The sequence below is a fragment of the Leuresthes tenuis genome, unplaced genomic scaffold (genome assembly GCF_036924035.1).
Source record: "Leuresthes tenuis unplaced genomic scaffold, fLeuTen1.0.hap1 SCAF_9, whole genome shotgun sequence".
In the NCBI taxonomy this organism is placed as follows: domain Eukaryota; kingdom Metazoa; phylum Chordata; class Actinopteri; order Atheriniformes; family Atherinopsidae; genus Leuresthes; species Leuresthes tenuis.
Window position 1 is genome coordinate 4,021,999 of NW_027325363.1, and position 18,121 is coordinate 4,040,119.

At 43.0% G+C, this 18,121-nt stretch overlaps 3 protein-coding genes across 3 annotated transcripts; 2 read left to right on the plus strand and 1 right to left on the minus strand.

Annotated features, from left to right (window-relative positions):
* Positions 1 to 1,817: 1,817 nt before the first annotated feature.
* On the minus strand, positions 1,818 to 5,061 carry polr1g (RNA polymerase I subunit G). Its single transcript, XM_072391939.1, has 3 exons — positions 4,840 to 5,061; positions 4,532 to 4,676; positions 1,818 to 3,538 (listed from the first exon to the last, which is right to left on the minus strand). The coding sequence occupies exons 1-3, from the start codon at positions 4,919 to 4,921 to the stop codon at positions 2,740 to 2,742; spliced, it is 1,026 nt and encodes a 341-aa protein (XP_072248040.1). The 5' UTR covers positions 4,922 to 5,061; the 3' UTR covers positions 1,818 to 2,739.
* Positions 5,062 to 5,160: 99 nt separating this feature from the next.
* On the plus strand, positions 5,161 to 10,044 carry LOC140313947 (interferon regulatory factor 2-binding protein 1-like). The gene is made up of 3 exons (XM_072391938.1): positions 5,161 to 6,481; positions 6,669 to 7,051; positions 7,205 to 10,044. Exons 1-2 carry the CDS (start codon positions 5,466 to 5,468, stop codon positions 7,009 to 7,011), a joined length of 1,359 nt encoding a protein of 452 aa, XP_072248039.1. The 5' UTR covers positions 5,161 to 5,465; the 3' UTR covers positions 7,012 to 7,051; positions 7,205 to 10,044.
* Positions 10,045 to 13,530: 3,486 nt separating this feature from the next.
* Positions 13,531 to 17,522, plus strand: foxa3 (forkhead box A3). Its single transcript, XM_072391940.1, has 2 exons — positions 13,531 to 13,999; positions 15,315 to 17,522. Exons 1-2 carry the CDS (start codon positions 13,928 to 13,930, stop codon positions 16,644 to 16,646), a joined length of 1,404 nt encoding a protein of 467 aa, XP_072248041.1. The 5' UTR covers positions 13,531 to 13,927; the 3' UTR covers positions 16,647 to 17,522.
* The last annotated feature ends 599 nt before the right edge of the window (positions 17,523 to 18,121 follow it).

Consider the following 18,121-nt stretch of genomic DNA (forward strand, 5'->3'; position numbering starts at 1 on the left):
GGAAGTAAGGTGATAAATGTGCTAACACGCAGCATTTTCCCCTTCAAATAGATTCCGTTATGATCTGAAAAAAAAAATCATAATAATAGATAAATGAATCAGTATTTTATTATGTGGACATTTTAAATCATTGACTGAACTGTCATGGAATAGCCCTGAACCTAAAAATGAGAAGACACACAACATTTAGAAGGCAGAATGTTTAAAAGAGACCTTTCAGGTTCTTTTGAGGTGGTTTTAACTTGACAGACAGTTGCTCATTGATTTTCTGAAGTGTTTTTTTTATTTGTATATTAGCGCAGACATTACACAGAGTTAGTTTTTTTAAATTCATTGTGTAAACAACTGGGAAATCAATAGAGGGTTATTATAGAATAATGGTTTAGTGTGATGAAACTGGCACATGTACACTTTTAAATAAATGAGCTGTTGATCAAATATGAGATATACAGGTGGATTTTGTGTTATAAGAAGTATGTTAAGGAGATTTAACCAACACAGTAAAAAGCATTTTTTACTTTTAGCTCTAGCAGCTGCACAGTTACAGAAATGCACTAAAGCCTGGAGCACAGAAGCTCACACACACATTCAACATACCTGTGAGGACACACACAAATCTGGCATTAGATGTGAGTCACAGAGACGCTTTATCCAGCATCTAACATCCAAGGCTCTCTGCTTTACTGACTGCCAGCTAAACCAAAAACAACTATATTATTATGCTAAGTGGTGCCAAATTCACACTGGTGATGTACTCTCTTTGGTATGTTGAGGTTTTATGTTCTGTTATGATTGTTTTGGATCTTAAAGACATCTTGAAAGCTTTACAAAAATGTATGTGCAGGTTTATGAGTCTGGATCAATAGGCCTTGCAGCATGTGCGGTGGGGGGTTACTACAGATGGTGAGAGTGTGATAGCACCAGAGGTGCCTGAGCTCATTAAGAAGCAGGACCATGCTCCGGTGCAGAGCAGGCAGAGGGGAGCAGGGGAGGGAGGGAGGGACGGAGGATGCAGAGCCAAGGCTGAAATTTTTCACCTCGGTGTAACAGAGATCTGACGATTTACCGCCGTCTGAAAAGTTTACAATTACAAATTCTTTCTTTGTGGATTTGGACAGCAACGGAAGATCTGTTCTATATGATTTAAAAGACAGTGTGTAAATAATAAGCTCAGAGGTCGCTCAGTCTGCGTCACAGACACGAGCCTGGACTGTGGCGCCATCTTCCTGACAGAACCGTTTACTTCTTCGCGGCATCTTACTGTGAGGAACTTTGGCTTGTGGTGAAAATGTAGAGATTTGTAGTCTTAAGCTCCTCTAAAATGGGTCTGACTCCAGTATTTTGTGCAGATATATGGAACCGATTATCGTCAAGAAGAGTATCCTGCAAAGTCTGAGCTTGTGGAAAAAAAACAGAACAAGAAATAAAAAAAAAAACATTTTTTGTCAATGTGTTCTGGGAGAAAACTTAATACATCAATAATATGAGAATTAGTCATGAAACAGCACACATTCCTTCAATTATAAGGTTTCAAAGATCCAAACAGTAAAAACAGCTCTTTACCAGAGCTTAAAAAGAGGTGAACACACTGAGATGAACAATAACACACCACATAGTTCTCTGTGCCATCATCATCCACCCCCACTGCTTCCACAGGAATTAAAAGAGTAAGTAGCAGCCAGGTGGTGCTGATCAAATACACCTGATTAACTGATCGTCAGTAAGTGTGAGCACCTCTATAAAAGTTTTATCAGTTTGCTGCTCTGGAGCATTCAGGTGTGTGTTAACGCGATGTCAAGGAGGAAAGACATCAGCAATGATCTTAGAGGAGTAACTGTTGCTGCCCATCAGTCTGGGAAACAACAACCCTTGTTTTTATTTTGGAAATAAATTCAGTTCTACGAGACAATTTTATTTCAGACACTATTTTCAGGAACAAACAGTAGCAAAAAGACAGTTTTTAATGACAATCTTACACACAAATCACATCTTTGTGATCACTGGAAATCTACAATTCTGCCAATTTTGAGTTTTTCTACTTTTTAAGAGCAGCAGAGTCACAACACAAATTCATGTTTCATTCTTTCTGGATGAAGTCAGCGCCGACAGGGAACGAGAGGAAAATGTTGCTAGAATCTTTCACCTCCCAGCTGTGGGACAGAAAACACCAATTTTCTTGTTTTTCCATTAATCAGTTTTAGAGATTGTTTTCCTGCACGGCTTCCCATTACGTGACTCACAACCTTCACAAATGCAAACAATAAATCTTACGTGGCACCGTCTCGTTAATCTGTCTTTATATCAGCTCCGGTTTTCTGGATCTGCTGCCAAACCAGCCATGTTAGTGGTGTAAATACACACAGCATGAGCACAACCCCGTAACACTCCCTCCATCTTGACAGACACTGGCAGAAAACTCAGAATCTCATCCTATATTCAGCCTCATTTCCCATGCAGTCATCATTTCCTGAAGCTGTACACAGTATCTGTGTGTAAAGCTGTCAGCTTCTGAGCTCAAAACCAGAGCAACATTGGCCCAAGAGATGCTGAAATGAGCCTATTTTATAAATCATCTCACTGCTCAGTAGATTCAGGATGTGTTTTTGTTTTCCTAAAACAACCAGCTGCCAAAGTCTTGCATTACGCATCATTCCAATTAGCTGGAGGAAATTTGTAGTAAACTGTAACTCACACAGATTAAAAGATAAAACTGAACATTAAACATCGGTGTCAAACCCACTAGTCATCATCAGTTTTGCTTTTCTTCTTCTTCTTCTTCTTCTTTCTTTCCGAGCCTCCGGCTGCTTCACCACATAAAATGTCTATTGGTTCAGATTTCACAGAAACTTCTTCCACCTTCACTCGTACACTGGGCTCCAGTCCCTCCTCCACCAACTCCCGCTCTCTGTCCTTCTTTTTCTTCTTCTTCTTCCTCTTCTCTCCCAAATCATCCCCCTCAAGGAAGGGGAGAGCCTCCATCACTTCCTCCTGAACTTCCTCAGGTTCCTCTTTCACCTTCAACCCTTCCTCCATTTGCTCCGTCTTTACCCGCTTTTCTTTCTTTTTCTTTTTCTTCTTTTTCCTGCCTTCCTCCTCATCCTCCTCTGCCTCATGCCTCGTTTCCTCTATGAATCGCTTGACCACCAGGGGGCGAAGAGTTGTAGAGGAGGGACCGAAGGCAGCTCCATCCACCTCATTCTCTGCCACGCAGGTCAACGTGGGGGTCTTGCTACCGAAGGGGTGGAACCGCTGTTTGAGCCCAGCTGGTATTGAGGGTGCTGGAGAGGCGGGGATGACCCGAGGGGCCTGGTTGGTGCTGCTGTCTCCGTAACTCTCACACACATTCAGCAGCCCTGAAAAAGTGGGACCTAAAACCATGCCGTCTGCCGCCTGCTTGTCGCTGGTGAGCAGGTGAAGCTCTGAGGTTCCATGGTTGGATGCCAGGATGCTGTAGATCTGTTGGCGGCTCCCAGGAGCTGCAGCCGTGGGAACCTTCAGGGTCTGAAGACCTGACAGGGGCACCTTGATGCCACTGAAGCTGGATGGTGAGAGGAAAGGCAAGTTTGGGGGTCAGTCACAACAGGCTGGGAATTCATCTCCAAATGTTTACAGTAGAATTTTTGGCCTGTTATACATTTGGGAAACATTTAAAAAAAACTCAGCAAAGAGTCTGATTTGTCACAGAAGGCACTGAAAACATCAACTGGCTTTCTGATGAGATGGGCATCGAGCATTGAACCACCAATACTAACTTGTGCTTTATAAAACATTGTGGTTAGCTTGAAACAGCTCGATAAAGATCAGTCAGACGAGTCAGGGGACGAGTCATGTGTGATCACTCAAGATTGCCCTCCTCCCCAAAATGTGCCTATGTGGCATTTGTTCATGCAGGCAGATACAACCAGCACTTATGTTGAATGGAAATGTGATCTAAAGTGGCCATAAGGCATGTGAAGGGTAGAAATGGTCACATTGTTGTTTTCACCCTAATCATGAACGTTTGAAACTAAACCCAAGTCACTTAGATTTCTAACTCCAATAAAGGGATGTTATTTTTCTTAATTGTAATGTGTTTTATTTGCATGTTACCTAGGCGACCAGAAAAATGGCAACCATTAATGTGACGACTGCGCTGCAAAACAGATGCATTTTAGACCTATCTATGAGGTAATGACAAAGTATGTCGGTAGGTTACTATTAAGTAATTGTTTTTATAAATGGAAATGTGTGAAACGTATGATTGAGCATATCGTCATTAAAATAATAACATATTAATGTCATATTGCCTATATATTAATGATATTTTAATTACAACTTAAATATACTTAGCACAAAACTAGTTGTTCCAAAATAGCAAACTTGAAGTTAACTGATTATCGCCACACTTTAAGTATGCTAAGGATTAGTCTGACTTCAGGTATAGTCAAGTATGCTAAAATCTAAAATATTTAGAAACAGATCTTGTAAAAGTTTGACTGCAAATGGAAAGTAGAAGTAACGAAACGGATGGAAAGAGACATTCTGCACCCACCATTTTGGGTCAAAGCTGGCAGGAGCTTTAATGAGCCATAACTCGCTGTTATTGTTCTTCAGGGTGTCTGTCAGAGTGCTGCTGCAGGGCACATGGCAGAGAGACACAAAGTCAGCAGGACACTCGTACCGTGTGATCTTCTTCTCTGTGAAAACAAACACAACCTTGGTTTTTCCAACAAGAAATGACCAACTAACTTTTGGAAAATACAAAAGCTCTTGTCGTTAAAAGCTGCTCAAACATAGTTACACTCGCATTTCAGTCATTTCAATGCACCAGTTAAGTGGAATTTATGTGCTGAAACTCACCGGTTTCTTTCACTGGTTCTGCCGACGGAGAATGATCCTCCTCTTCATCTTCGCTTGATGACGACGACATATTTTTTGGCATTTTTAAAGTTTTGGAATGACCGCAAACGTGAAATCGTGAAATAAAAAGGTATCTACCTCAACAGCATGGCTTTAAGAGGATGCACATGTGTTAACACAAAATGAACTGTGACCTTTAATTGCTTTACTTCCGTGTCAGATTTGGATGTAGTTCCACATCCAGGTTTGAGAGGACTGTTAGCGTCCGCACCACTGGATAGGAAAACTCAAACACCCACAATTCTCCGCGCAGTGTTACGTAACGTTCCAGCGTCCGTGGGGGAAACAGTTGACAGCAACGAAGAGTAGGCCGAAGTGGGTAAACAAAACAGATGTTTGAAAAAAAAAGGCGAGAACAGCAGAAACTTTTCAGCTAAAAATTAATCCATATAATGTCTAAAAATATTTTAAAGCCGTGTAAGGCCCGTTAAGGCAGAAAGTCGGCAGAAAAGAGAGGGCGTGCACCTGGCAAAGCTAAATAGGTTAACACAGCTAACCTGTGCTAGCACGTTAGCAAGCTAGGTGGCTCGTTGAACCCGCTCGGGTTAGCCAGGTAGGCGCCAGCCATGTCGTCCCCTTCTTCTTCCAGGCGCCAATGGTGCTACCTGTGCGACCTGCCAAAGATGCCGTGGACTGTGGTGTGGGACTTCAGCGAGGTGGTCTGTCGTGGGTGTGTGAACTATGAGGGGGCGAATCAGATTGAATTTCTTATAGCGAGCGCCCGGCAGCTTAAGCGAACTCACAGCATGCAGGACGGTAACGTCAGATCACCTGGTCCCATGCCCAATAAGCACGGCTCTTCATCTAGAGGAGAGACTGCGGCAGATGGTGGCAGGCCGCTTTCCGATCGCTTTGATCGGGGAGGAAGGGGAGATGGTTCTGGGTCAGCGTTACGTGTGCCGCCGAACGGGCTGCACCGTGACGGTCAGGCACCTCAAGAGGTGAACCGTCAGAGCCCCAGCGGCAGCCGGAGACCCATGCTTGGTGCTGCCATTAATCCCAGTCTAGTAACTCAAAGTATTGCAGGGATTCCCCATGGGCTGCTTGCGGGCATGCCAGCAGGTCTGACCGCAAGGACAGCCCCTATGAGCAGTCCAATGATCTTCCCTGCTCCGGTGCTGGCTGAAATGAGCCGCAGACAGCTGGGGTTAGGGATGGGAATATCCCCTTTTATCACTCCAGAGCTGGAGCGAGAGCTCAGTTCCTCTCAGAACCAGGCCAAAACACAGGCACAGACCCACACGGCAGTGGCTAGCAGCAGTGCCAGCAAAAGTATGAGCATCACTTCTTCCTCTTTCTCTATGGTTGGAGGTGTTAGTCAGACAAGTCCAAAGCCTGCCTCATCTCCAGCCCGGCAGCCACGCCCCCTAACCTCCAGGTCTGGAGGGGAGCCCCTCGGATCCAGCACCTCAGCAGAAGCAGCCACCACCGCTGCAGCATTACCCAACAGTGGTGCCTCAGAGGTGGGATCAGCGTCTGCCAGCAACACCCACTCAACTGGAAACGCTCTGTCCTGCACCTTGTGTCATGAGAGACTGGAAGACACACACTTTGTTCAGTGTCCATCAGTGCCAGGGCATAGGTTTGTCTTTGTCATTTCTTATCAATGTTACAATGTGATATCAGCCTGAAACATGACAGTTTCTACTATTTTTAGTCTCTGGTTACTTTGGAGTTCACAGTTCATAGTTTTAACAAATTTGCTACTTGATCGTTATTGTTAGTTATGTCTTTATGACTGTTTGCTCCTCTACCTCCTGCAAATGTAGGTTCTGCTTCCCCTGCACCAGAGTGTACATCCAGAGTCGACGGGGTGATGGCGAGGTGTACTGCCCTAGTGGAGAGCGCTGTCCATTGGATAACTCTCCCAACAGTCCCCCATGGGCCTTCATGCAGGGAGAGGTCTCCACCATACTGGGCACAGGGGCAGCAGGGGCAGGTTCAGCGTCAGCTGCTGTGTCTGGAGGCAGCACAGGGCCAGGAGCTGCAGGAGCATCCGGAGCAGCAAGTGGGCCAGCAGCAGGTGGAGGTGGGGGTGGAAGCGGAGGTGGAGGTGGGGGTGGAGGAGGAGGAAGTGGAGATGTCACTGTCAAGAAGGAGAGAGAAACGTGATGAGGATTTCCATGGCAACTATGACCCAATACAGCAACAGGCAAGTCTTCACACACCAACCAGATGTTCACATAACCTCAAATGTTGTTTAAGTAGTTTAAACGGGAGTGTTTGCCGTCTGCATGTGCTCCCAGATGTGCTTCTTTAATATGGCAGAATGTTATGTTTGTTTGTTTGCTCTTTGTTACCCCAGAGTCATATCCCACACAGAAGCAGATGTCTACACTGGACTGTTGAGGGACCCAGAAGAAAAGCAACACAGCAACCCACAAATCAGAAAACCTCCACTGCACAGGTCTTAACTCCACTTACTCACAAGTCAGTTTAATCTGCGTTATCAGGCCTCAGCAGATCTCTGACTTAAGTTGCAAAGACTGCCTTTACATCATATTATTTTTATCTTAACAAATGCTGACATTGTAAACCTTTACCCTAAATCCCTAAACTCCCTGTGTAAAGAGAATGTAAAGTAAAACATTAATTAGGTTTCCATCACATCCCATCACATCAAGAGGAGCAATTTCAGCTCAGATTTTCAATCCAACAAACAGCAGAGATCCTGGTGATACAACCAAGACAGTGGCTAAAGAAACCTCACATGTAGAATCACAGTATGTTGCTTCTGGAAGCAGATATCCAGCACAAATCACCAGCTTAACAGTCCTCTGGGTTATTTATATCACTTCAAATTGGACATTTCAGCGTTCCAAAGCCACGAAAAACTTGGCTAGCCCATTGCTTTTTTACAGGCAGATCAGGTTAGTCAGACCTCACAAAGTTTGTGAACCCTGCAAAGAGACCAGTTTTCTATTGACAAAATCTTACAGCCATCAGAACGATGTGAGAAATGCTTTACATCACATAACAATACTTCAAGCAGCCAGTGACAAACGGAGAGGAAGAGCGTCTCCTTCTCTTTGTGGTCAGTATTGCAGTAATACGTATTATATGTTAAGAGGAGCTTGTTAACAGACCTGATGGTTATTGTTTCAGATCGTGATCAAACTAGATTCAGACATTAACTAGAGAGCGTCCAGTGATGGGATCACAGCATCCCGACACTTGTCAACATGCCACAGTCTGATTCATGATCACTTAGCAGTCATTACGAGATCATTTCACAGGTGTTCAGTGTTCGTGAGTCAGAATACATTCATCTTTGTGACCTTCAATTAGTTTTTACCACCACTGCATTGGAGAGATGGACTGCACCCCTGCGCAGCCCCTACCCCTAAAATAAAAGAAACACTTGAAAAAAAATGCATGGATTTTATGTTCTTACCTTATTTGTGTGCAATAAGTGCAAAAAAAAGCTTCACAAAGTTACACTTTGTTTAAAAAAAACATGGACAGGCTGAAACTCCTCCATCCCGATGTGATCAGCCTGGGAGAAAAACACAGATTTAGGCATGACTTGGTGCTCCGCCATTCTGTGTGTAGGTTGGACACCACAGAGCTGATTCAACGTGTGCGTAAGAGCCAAAACAGGCCACTAATCCCACAGCACTGAGGAGCTGTGTGGATGAGCTGCAGCAGCACAACCTGGGGAGTCTTTTGGTCTGTGGTAGCGTGAAAAGAGCTACGCTCATAAAACAAAAGCAGCTGCAGTTGTTTCTTATCTGTGTTGTCAGACCTGACTGCAGTAACGTGAAGCCTCTCTATAAAAAAAATCTACTGTCTTGGACAAAATGCCAAAATCTCTGCCAGTTCTTCCAAATGAAATCTAATCTGCCTGTTCAAGAGATAACTTTCAGGCCCAAGTAACAAAACATTGACAGTGATGATCACAAAGTGTAGCCTGTAAATCAAGATTTATTTTTATTGCTTTGTTTTAGTAAAAGAAAAAATCTCTATCAGACGTGTAAGATGCAGACTGACCTGTGATGTGGACAGAATGCCAGTAGTGATGTTTCTCTGTGCACTTTTAATTTGTTTTGGTTGTTTTTGGTCAGCTCCACGCAGAGAAAACAGGATGTTTGCCGTTTAGACACGACCAGCTCATCTGTCAAAGCATCAACCGGCCACAGAGACTCTGTGTTTGACTGTATTTAATATTGCTTACATACAAATCCAGCTCAGCCTACGCTTTACCCCGAATGTATATCTAAAGATATCTATTGATAGGCCTAGGACTATATTTTATACTAGAATGTTAAATGTTATATACTGTAATAGTATGTATGTGCAATCCCTTCATCTTAGTATATGCAGCAGTTTAAAATATGCTATCAAAGACTAATGCGTATCATTTCCTAAACCTTTTGTTTTTAAAGGGAGAATCCACCTAAAAACAGAAACACCCTCTGACACCGAAAGTTGAACTAAACAGTTGCTCACAGTGGGAAGAGCATCTAAATATCTGATTGTATTTGTTGACTTTATATGGCAGATACATAAAAATCTTGCAGGGATTTAAACCGAACAGTCCATAATATGGAGTTGGTGTTCAGGGTGGATTCTCCCTTTATGTGCAGCATGTACCATCAGTACGGAAGCACAAACAAACTAAAGGGGATTTTTCATGCCCAACCCAGTGTTTCTGGATGTAAAAAAGTCATTATTTCTCGAGCACTTGGTTTTCTCATCGGTTTACAGACTCCCATCTTTGACTGTACTGATGGGATCTGATGGTGTTGAGCAGAGAATGTCCCACAGGTCGGGTCTGTTGTAGAGAAATGGAATTTAAGTAGAATATGCACTGATTCGTAATGCAATCCCTTGTTAAGTGCCTTTTAAAATGTTTACCATCTGCTTTTGTCTGGGAACCTCAGGGGAAGTAAGAGTGCAAATGGGCTCTTTATTGTCAAGTCAATGATTGACCTGAATCTGTTTCCCTTCGGTCGCCATCAGACGGCTTTTACCTGAAACCTTTGGAAAGTCGACTGGCTGTTCATTGTTTTCTGTGCATCCCTCTCCATTTCAACTTTCTTTTCATCATTGTACCTTTTTCCCCTCTTTGTAGATCTGTTGGTTTTACTGCAGCTTCATGTACAAAATTTTAGAAACCAGGAATAAACGGGATGGAAACTTTTACATGTTCGTGTGTTCTTTTTTTAATTGAGACTCGGGAAATGTGACGAATCAAAATCCATCTGCTTGAGCAGTTTTTGACCAGGATTATTTCACTAACTCTGTGATGTACTGTCTGTCGTAGTGTTAGACAACACTGAGCTCAGAATGTAGAGAGAACCAGAGCTTCTTCAGGTTCTTCAGCTTGATTCAGAGCTTCGTCTCCGTGCAGCTGTGGAGCAGGAAGATGCAGAGCTGTTGTTTTATCAGGGCCACAAGGTGGCGCTCCTGACTACAGAGTGACTGACGGAGTAAAAGCTGCACAGACAACATCTTAATATGGTCTTTGGACAGATACATGTAGTACCTAAATGTTTCCGGCCACCTTATTTCTTTGTATCTTCCCAGGAAACTGGGAACTATGAAGTGATTTATTAAAATCATAAATGGAAAACAGTATAAAGGGCCAACAGAGTGTGTATAATTCTAATAAGGTCTCATACAGTGATGTGATAAAGCCTTGATGCGGCCCTCATTGATGCAGGGAAAAGGAAAAGGATGCAGTGATTCACTGAATCATATGTAAACATGAATGGAAGTTCATTAAAAACTGAGTTTTTCTCAGCAGCTTTAAAGTGAATCTCTGGTCTGAGCTCCTTTATTCTCCAACACAGCCTGAACCCTCTGAGACGAGCTTTCTGTCATTTCTTTAAGGAGTCTTCAGGAATAGTTCTCCAGGCTTCTTGAAGGACATCCCAAAGCTCTTCTTTGGATGTGGGCTGCCTTTTGTTCCGTTCTCTGTCAGATGATCCCACACTGCTTCAATAATGTTGAGGTCCGGGCTCTGGGGAGGATTCATCCCTCCATAAGACCTGTTGCCACTGATTTTCAGTCCACTTCTTGTGTCATTTGGCATAGCTCAGCCTTTTCTCCCCGTTTCCCTTCCTTAAGAATGGCTTCTTAATGGCAGAAATCCTATTTTCTGTCTGTCAAACTGTGTTATCTTTGCTGTTTTTCATAGATGCAACTAAATAAATGAGAACAAATGATGTGTCTTTGTGACAAAGTGCCTAATAAACACTGGTTCATCCCTTGAGTTAGGAGCCTTTTTTCTGCTTGAATGATTCACAAGTCAGAGTTAAGTAGCTAAACAAAGAAAAAATAACATTCCTCTGAAAATGGTCAGGTGCAAGGACTGGACTGAAAATAAGTGAACAAGCAGAAAATGTCCAAAGAAAAGGCTGCTTGGAAGCAAAGAAATGGGGGCTGGACCGAGACTCGACACTTCCTGAGAAATCAGCTCGGATTCACCGGTTTTGACCTGAATCAGCTCGAATAAAATTGCAAACTCCCACAATTTTCACGAAACCTGTCGTTTTTATTGCGATAAAGATGTCTAGCGGTGGGGGTTCCGTGAGTTATTCCTCCCCACCGCCCGGCCGTCGTGCTTCTAGTAGGCCGTTTCCTCGATTAGTGTCAGCTCATTACAGCCATTGTTAAACCAATTATAGAGGTGTTAATGGACGATGGAGGCTCAACTGGCATGAAAAACAACCTGCAGAGACTGGAGGGGGAAAATGGGATCTGGGAATGTACATCGATCAAGGATGTTTATTAAAAAGAGAAAAGGAAAAAAGGAAATACTAAACTCGTGCAAGTGTGAGAAGACGTGAAATCAGTTAAATAAACTGTGTTTGTGTTTGTTGGGTGGAGCATTTCTGTCCAAAAGTCATTCAGAGGTATTTTAAACTGCTCTGACGGACTGAATTCAAACATATTTGACAAAACTGGCAACAAATGTTACAAATGATCTCATATATAAATCCCAAACCAGTTTACAAACGGGAACCAAACCATTTTAACCAAAAGGGTCCAAACGAAGGTTCTGCAGTCACTCTGGATGAAGAGGTTGTTTCTGTAAACCAGGATAAAACATTATGGATCTGATCCAGCCCCACAAAGCGGGCCTGTTTCTGTGTAATCATGATGAAATAGTCCCTCAAATGCATCATGCCCACCTCATCTTTAAAAAGCCTACAACATATCTCTGTGTCTTCACTCTGTCCAGATCAGAGCCTGGAGGTCATGGTTTTATCAAGCTTTTTATCTACAACTTCACCTCCAAGCAGATGAGAAAGGCTCGTCTCTTTCGGGCTTAATTACATCATTACAGACACGCAGGTGTGAGCTCATTCCGAGTGTTAATCGACTTGACAGCTTTTTGCAAACAGCTGATAGGCTAATCGCTGAGTCCTTCCAGGTGATGGCGTCCATGGCGTCTGAGGGAGAAAAAAGGCTACATTCAGTAATACAATCAAAGTGTCCCTGAAGGCAACGCGGATCATAAACAGCTGCCTGGAAAACTTTCCCACATGGAATCAGCACTCTCACACTGAACTCATCTTTTCTGTGGCATCTTCTGGTTTTTCTTCCTGTTACTTCCTCGGGATCTTTTCTCACAGTCTAATCCCGTCGACCTCCCGCATGCGCATCAATTACATCTCCATTGACTGACCATTAGGCAGAGGCATTGACATTCACAGGCCTCCGTCTGCACCCAGGCCTGATGTGTATTCCACGACACAGGAGTCCGACCCTATGCATTACGCCAGGATTACATTATTTATTGTATTTCTCTATGGCGTTTTACAGAAAAAAAGAGACTCAACAGCAAAGTTCTTTAGAAGAGGAGGCCTCTCACATTCATCCGAAGCTCAACTCAGACAGGGTGCGCAGTGGCGTTTTAAAGGAAAGATATTTTACGCACAGATTACGCACAAACATAAAGTCAGATACTGCTACTAAAGGTCCCCTTTTTACAAATATGGAGAGGATTTCCCATGATGATGCCATGTTGCGTGGTGTTTAAGAGCTGTGGACCAGATGATCTGATATGCTTCATTTCAAAGTCAAGCAATTTCAAGATAGTTGGGACTTTAGGAAATATATAAACATTTCTATCTTTAAAATAGTCACATTTCACCGTTAAAACTCAACATCTAAAACAGAGTTAGAACAACTAAGTCCGCACAGAATGTGTTAGAAGCTTTAAACCGCAGAAAAGGGATGGCTGGGGGACTTTCACAGCCCTCACATGCATAAAAAAAACAATGAACGTAGTTAAAAATCTGCATTTCCTTTGACACCAAACTGCCGTTCATGTTTCCCCCCAAACTTATTTTCAGTTTAAATGCTGAGATGTTACACTTTATTTTACAAAAATATTTTGAAAGGAAGCATTAGAGCGCAAATTTCACCAAACTATTTTAACTTCTGCACCTCACAGCTTCAGGGCGATCATGTTTTATCTGACAATAATAACAAAAATGAGCGCAGCTGTCTCACTGAAAGACGCCCGGGTGGCCCCGGTGCAGCCGCCGGGCCAATATGCAGCACACCAGGGGGCCACATCGGCCTTTTCGCTGGGCCCTTCCTGGATCCTGCGGTATTCAAATGTGAAGAGCGGGGCGGGTACCAACAGCAGTTTATAAGAGGAGGACGTCCAGAGTTCTTTACCGTATTTGCCCGCTGAACCTTCGTCTGTCTCAGACTGCGTCCCGAGGGCCCCGGCGGACTGAGGGGGAAAAACGGGCCATAAGAAGAAGTCAGCATCTGATGCCAAAACAATATTACGCTTTCGAAACAATGGATGACTGACAAATAAGAAATATTGACTTAACTATTCCCAGGAGCCGAGCGTCGCATCGCTTTGGTCATTTTTACGCAATATCGACACTAAATTCTTTAATTTTGCTTGGTGCAAAGAGGGACAACTTTTTGTCTGGATTTTCCCCAGAAAAAAAACACCAACTTTGCTGAGGATTTTATATTCATTTTTTTTATTTTTTTCTTAAAAATCCAATCGTAGATAGATAAAATCCTTCCGCTCTAAAGTATTGTGTTGGGGATGTTGAGCTCTGTGAAGATGGAAGCCCATGATTTACCAGAGTGGAATACTTTCTACAGTGAAGCCAGCGAGGTAAAACCGCACTCACACGTATAGTATAACAAACATGATTACAAATAAACTCAAATAGTTTTTCGTGTTGTAAAAAGTGGAAAAGTTTGGAGGTTTGTATTGTATGTTAAAAACAGATGGGGGAAAAGGCAAAACCTCATTTGCGTATTGGAAGTAAAATGCAATTCTACTCCTTGGATAAATAGAAGATTTGAATTTAGCATTAAAACCGAAAACTTCCTCAGAAGTGTTACACGATCATGTAAGAATTAAATGAAGCAAGTTTGATGGAACTGCAGTAAGAATCACGACGAAATAGATTATTAAAGAGATTTTAAAAGGCCAAAAAAAGAAAAAAATGACCCAACTGAAAATGATCCGTTTATCTTATACACCGACATCTTGGTAATAATCTTATTTTCAATATTTCATAAATTAAAGAAACCAAATGATTTTTACAATCCACAAAAACCCGGTAATATTTCGATTGTCTTATTTCAATTCTAAGTTCTGCCCACATTGAGCTTTCCAAATTTTCTTTCTTTTTTTTAAATAGAACTTTGCTCTTCTTAGTTCGTCTTCCTTTGAGTCTCTGCAGGATGAACTTTCGCGACAATTCAAGTGTTAATTAAACTCTTTTTTTCTCACTAATTCAATTAAGAGTTAATTCCATCAGCAGCTTCAGTTCTCACCTCAACTCAACCTGATGAAATTACCAAGAAGAAAGAGTCTGACAATATTTAACCCACAATCAGCAAGCGGGCTGTGATACCTTTGATCCCACATAGATTTAGATTTTTTGTGATGTGTTTGTTTCCACATCCTGAACATTAAACTGGATTCATTAAAACAATTGGAATTATCAATATTTGTAAAAAATAAGATATAGTTTATTTGGAAATGAAAGCACTCCTCCATTTTCGTTTAAATTGTGAACAGCTTGTTTTTTCCGTGGCAGCAGTGAAGGAGGCCGTCTGAGCTGAGAGGCACCATGACGCGCTTTTTACGCATTTTCAGGTTAACATCGCTGTGTGAAATCCATGTCCTCTCCGCACACTGAGAGCTTCATTGTGCATTGATAAGACTCACCTTTTAGATGGAGAAGCTGCTTTCTCTCCACTTTTCACACATATTTTGCCCAAAAAAGTAAATTCCATCTATCACTTACAACAAATAATCACGCTCTTTGTTTCCAAAAAGTTTTTTTTTCCGAACAAATACATCTTTTATATAATTATTTATATTGTTTTAAACTTTTGTTGTCTGATATGAACTGATACTCTCTTTGTTTTTCCTCGGGACTAACCAGATGTTGTTTTGTTCCTTCTGACTCCAGATGTATTCCTCTCCAAGCACCATGAACTCGGGTCTGGGCTCCATGGGCTCCATGGGTTCCATCAACAGCTACATCAACCTGAACCCTGCCACCGCCTCCCCCGCAGGTATGAACATGGCATATCCCAGTTCCAGCCTCAGCAGTTCCCCTTTGACATCAATGGGCTCTGGGCCGAGTCACATGTCCCTCTCCCCTGTGGCCTCATCCCTCAGCTCAGGATCTCTGACTCAGCTGGGCCCTGCTGCTCCAGGCTCCCTGGGTTCTTTGTCCCACTATCAAAATATGGGGCAGTCCATGAGTCAGCTGGGATATCCTTCTACGGGGAGCCTGAGTCGTCCAGGACCCAAAGAGATTCCCCCTAAGCCCTACCGACGCTCCCTGACCCATGCCAAGCCACCATACTCCTACATATCCCTCATCACTATGGCCATCCAGCAGAGTGGCAGCAAAATGCTCACCCTGAATGAAATCTACCAGTGGATCATGGACTTGTTCCCCTACTACCGCGAGAACCAGCAGCGCTGGCAGAACTCTATCCGCCATTCGCTCTCCTTCAACGACTGCTTTGTGAAGGTTGCTCGCTCACCAGACAAGCCGGGTAAAGGCTCCTACTGGACTCTGCACCCACAGTCAGGCAACATGTTTGAGAATGGCTGCTACCTGAGGCGCCAGAAACGCTTCAAGATTGAGGACAAGACGGCAAAAAAAGGAGGCAAGAGCCAGGAAGTGGGCTCTGGTAAAGGAGGTCACAGTGGAGATCACCTGGTGGAGGATCGCAGCCCTACAGGTGGATCAGAGGGAGCTGACTCTACCCACTCAGATAACTCCCACCCGGGCTCCTCAGATGATCAGTGTCATCAGAGAAATACCCTGGTTTCACTGGATTGCCCGCAGCTGTCCTCCTCCCACCTCCACAGCCCACCTGTCTCCCTGCCTCCTTCCTCCTCCACTTCATCTTCCATCCCTCAATCCTCATTGTCCCTCTCAGGCACCTCCTCCTCCAACCCACTCCACCACTCACAGTCTTTAGCTGGTAGCTCTCACCTTCTACCCAGCCCCATGCAGCATCACATGGACCTACAGAATGATGCCCTCAAGTCTCTGGACCCCCACTACAACTTCAACCACCCCTTCTCCATTACCAACCTCATGTCCAACGAGCAGAAGATGGACCTCAAGTCCTACCAGGACCAGGTGATGGCTTACAACAGTTACACTGGCGGCTCTCCTGTGGGAGCCAAGCAGATCTATGACAGCCCAGGCCCGGCCGCAATGGACTCAGGCGCTTACTACCAAACTCTGTACAGCCGCTCGGTGCTCAACGCCTCCTAATATGGACACTCAGTGCCCTACAAACACACACACACACACACCTGTCTGTAGAGGTGAGTCAAGATGGAGACTTCTGTTTCTCTGTACTAAAATGGACACCAAAGCTCGAATTATCTTCCTCTTTCTTTATCTTTCCCTGTCTGGCTCTAGTCCAGTGGTCATCGCAGGACTCTCGTTTAAAATGGCTGCCATGTTTGAGAGACCAAAGAACTTAAAAAAGAATCTTTAACTGACTCTTATCAAAGAAGGAGACTGGTTGGTTACATGGAAGACAGAAAAGTGAGGCTGGACGATGAGAAGGACTTTTGATTCATCATGTAAGTCAGTCAGATCTTGTGTTTGCCTGTCGCAGGAGGACCGTGTGACAGAAATTTACTTTGTACAAAATGTAAATACTGGTAATAGTGCAGGGGAGGAGGATATTTGCATTTATTTATGAAGGGAATAAATTTTAATATATCTTATGAGGCGCTCTGTCGACCAGTTACAACCCAGATGTGAGGGTGTTATATCCAAAGATGGAAAGATGGGTTTCAGGTTACTGCAACGGGAGACAGTTGAGCTCATATTTCGTGTTACAGCTTTTGTTAAAAAAGTTCTGTCATCTTTGTCACATCATCATTCATCCGTCAGTGTAAATGCAGCTCATGAGATCTATACAAAAATTGTATATTTGTTGGTTAATACAGAAACAAAATAAGAGAAAAAAAAGAAAAAGATGGAAGGAGACAAAGCAACTGTGGTAAAAAAGCAAAAAAAAAAAAAAGTTAGGATGTGTTTTTGTTCCTCTTGGTTCAAACCATTTCTTGTAATGAATGCCTTTCTGCAGACTGTAACATTTAGAAGAGGAGTTCAGTCAGTTACTAAAACAGTGGGAGGGGGGAGAGATGCACTATGGGAGGATTTACATACAGTACTTTGCACTATGGCGCTCCTACAGGCCAAGTGGGCTGATAGTGTGTTTGTGTGTGTGTTACAACAATGCTAAGGAACGCCCTCCCAACACTGTCAATGCATCAGCTCAATGGGATCAGTGTAACAATTGGGTGTCAAATGACCCTTGATGTCCAAAAAAAGTGCCTTTTCTTCAAATGACTGCTGATCTGATAAGGGATCAATGTATCGACAATCTGTCGAAGGATTATTCTGATAAACAGCAGGGGCCGCAGAAGTTTCAGGTCACATGATGTCCTTTGTGGAAGATATTTTAGTTTCAAAGAGAAATGTCTTTATTTAAGCTATGTTTGCTTTTTAAACTTTGAAAGTGTGCTGATATAATATATTGTCTTGGTTTTTTTTGTCGTTGTCATTTCTTGTTGGTTTAAATGTGATTAAAATGATTCCTGTTTCATTTTTCTTATTAAAAAGGCAAAAAATTTGGGGAAGAAATGGTACATTTGATTTTTTTCTTTCTCCAAAATTATGCATGCATTTCTTTCTTTCAGGCTTTCACAGAGACAAACAATTCTGTAAAA

Excerpts from the sequence above, each read along its gene's own strand:
- polr1g (XM_072391939.1), bottom strand. The coding sequence starts at position 4,921 with ATGCCAAAAAATATGTCGTCGTCATCAAGCGAAGATGAAGAGGAGGAT. Across the intron at positions 4,677-4,839 it reads AGAACCAGTGAAAGAAACCG|AGAAGAAGATCACACGGTAC; the intron begins GTGAGTTTCAGC and ends TTGTTTTCACAG. Across the intron at positions 3,539-4,531 it reads GCCAGCTTTGACCCAAAATG|CTTCAGTGGCATCAAGGTGC; the intron begins GTGGGTGCAGAA and ends CTCACCATCCAG.
- LOC140313947 (XM_072391938.1), top strand. The coding sequence starts at position 5,466 with ATGTCGTCCCCTTCTTCTTCCAGGCGCCAATGGTGCTACCTGTGCGAC. Across the intron at positions 6,482-6,668 it reads CCATCAGTGCCAGGGCATAG|GTTCTGCTTCCCCTGCACCA; the intron begins GTTTGTCTTTGT and ends CTGCAAATGTAG.
- foxa3 (XM_072391940.1), top strand. The coding sequence starts at position 13,928 with ATGTTGAGCTCTGTGAAGATGGAAGCCCATGATTTACCAGAGTGGAAT. Across the intron at positions 14,000-15,314 it reads TCTACAGTGAAGCCAGCGAG|ATGTATTCCTCTCCAAGCAC; the intron begins GTAAAACCGCAC and ends TTCTGACTCCAG.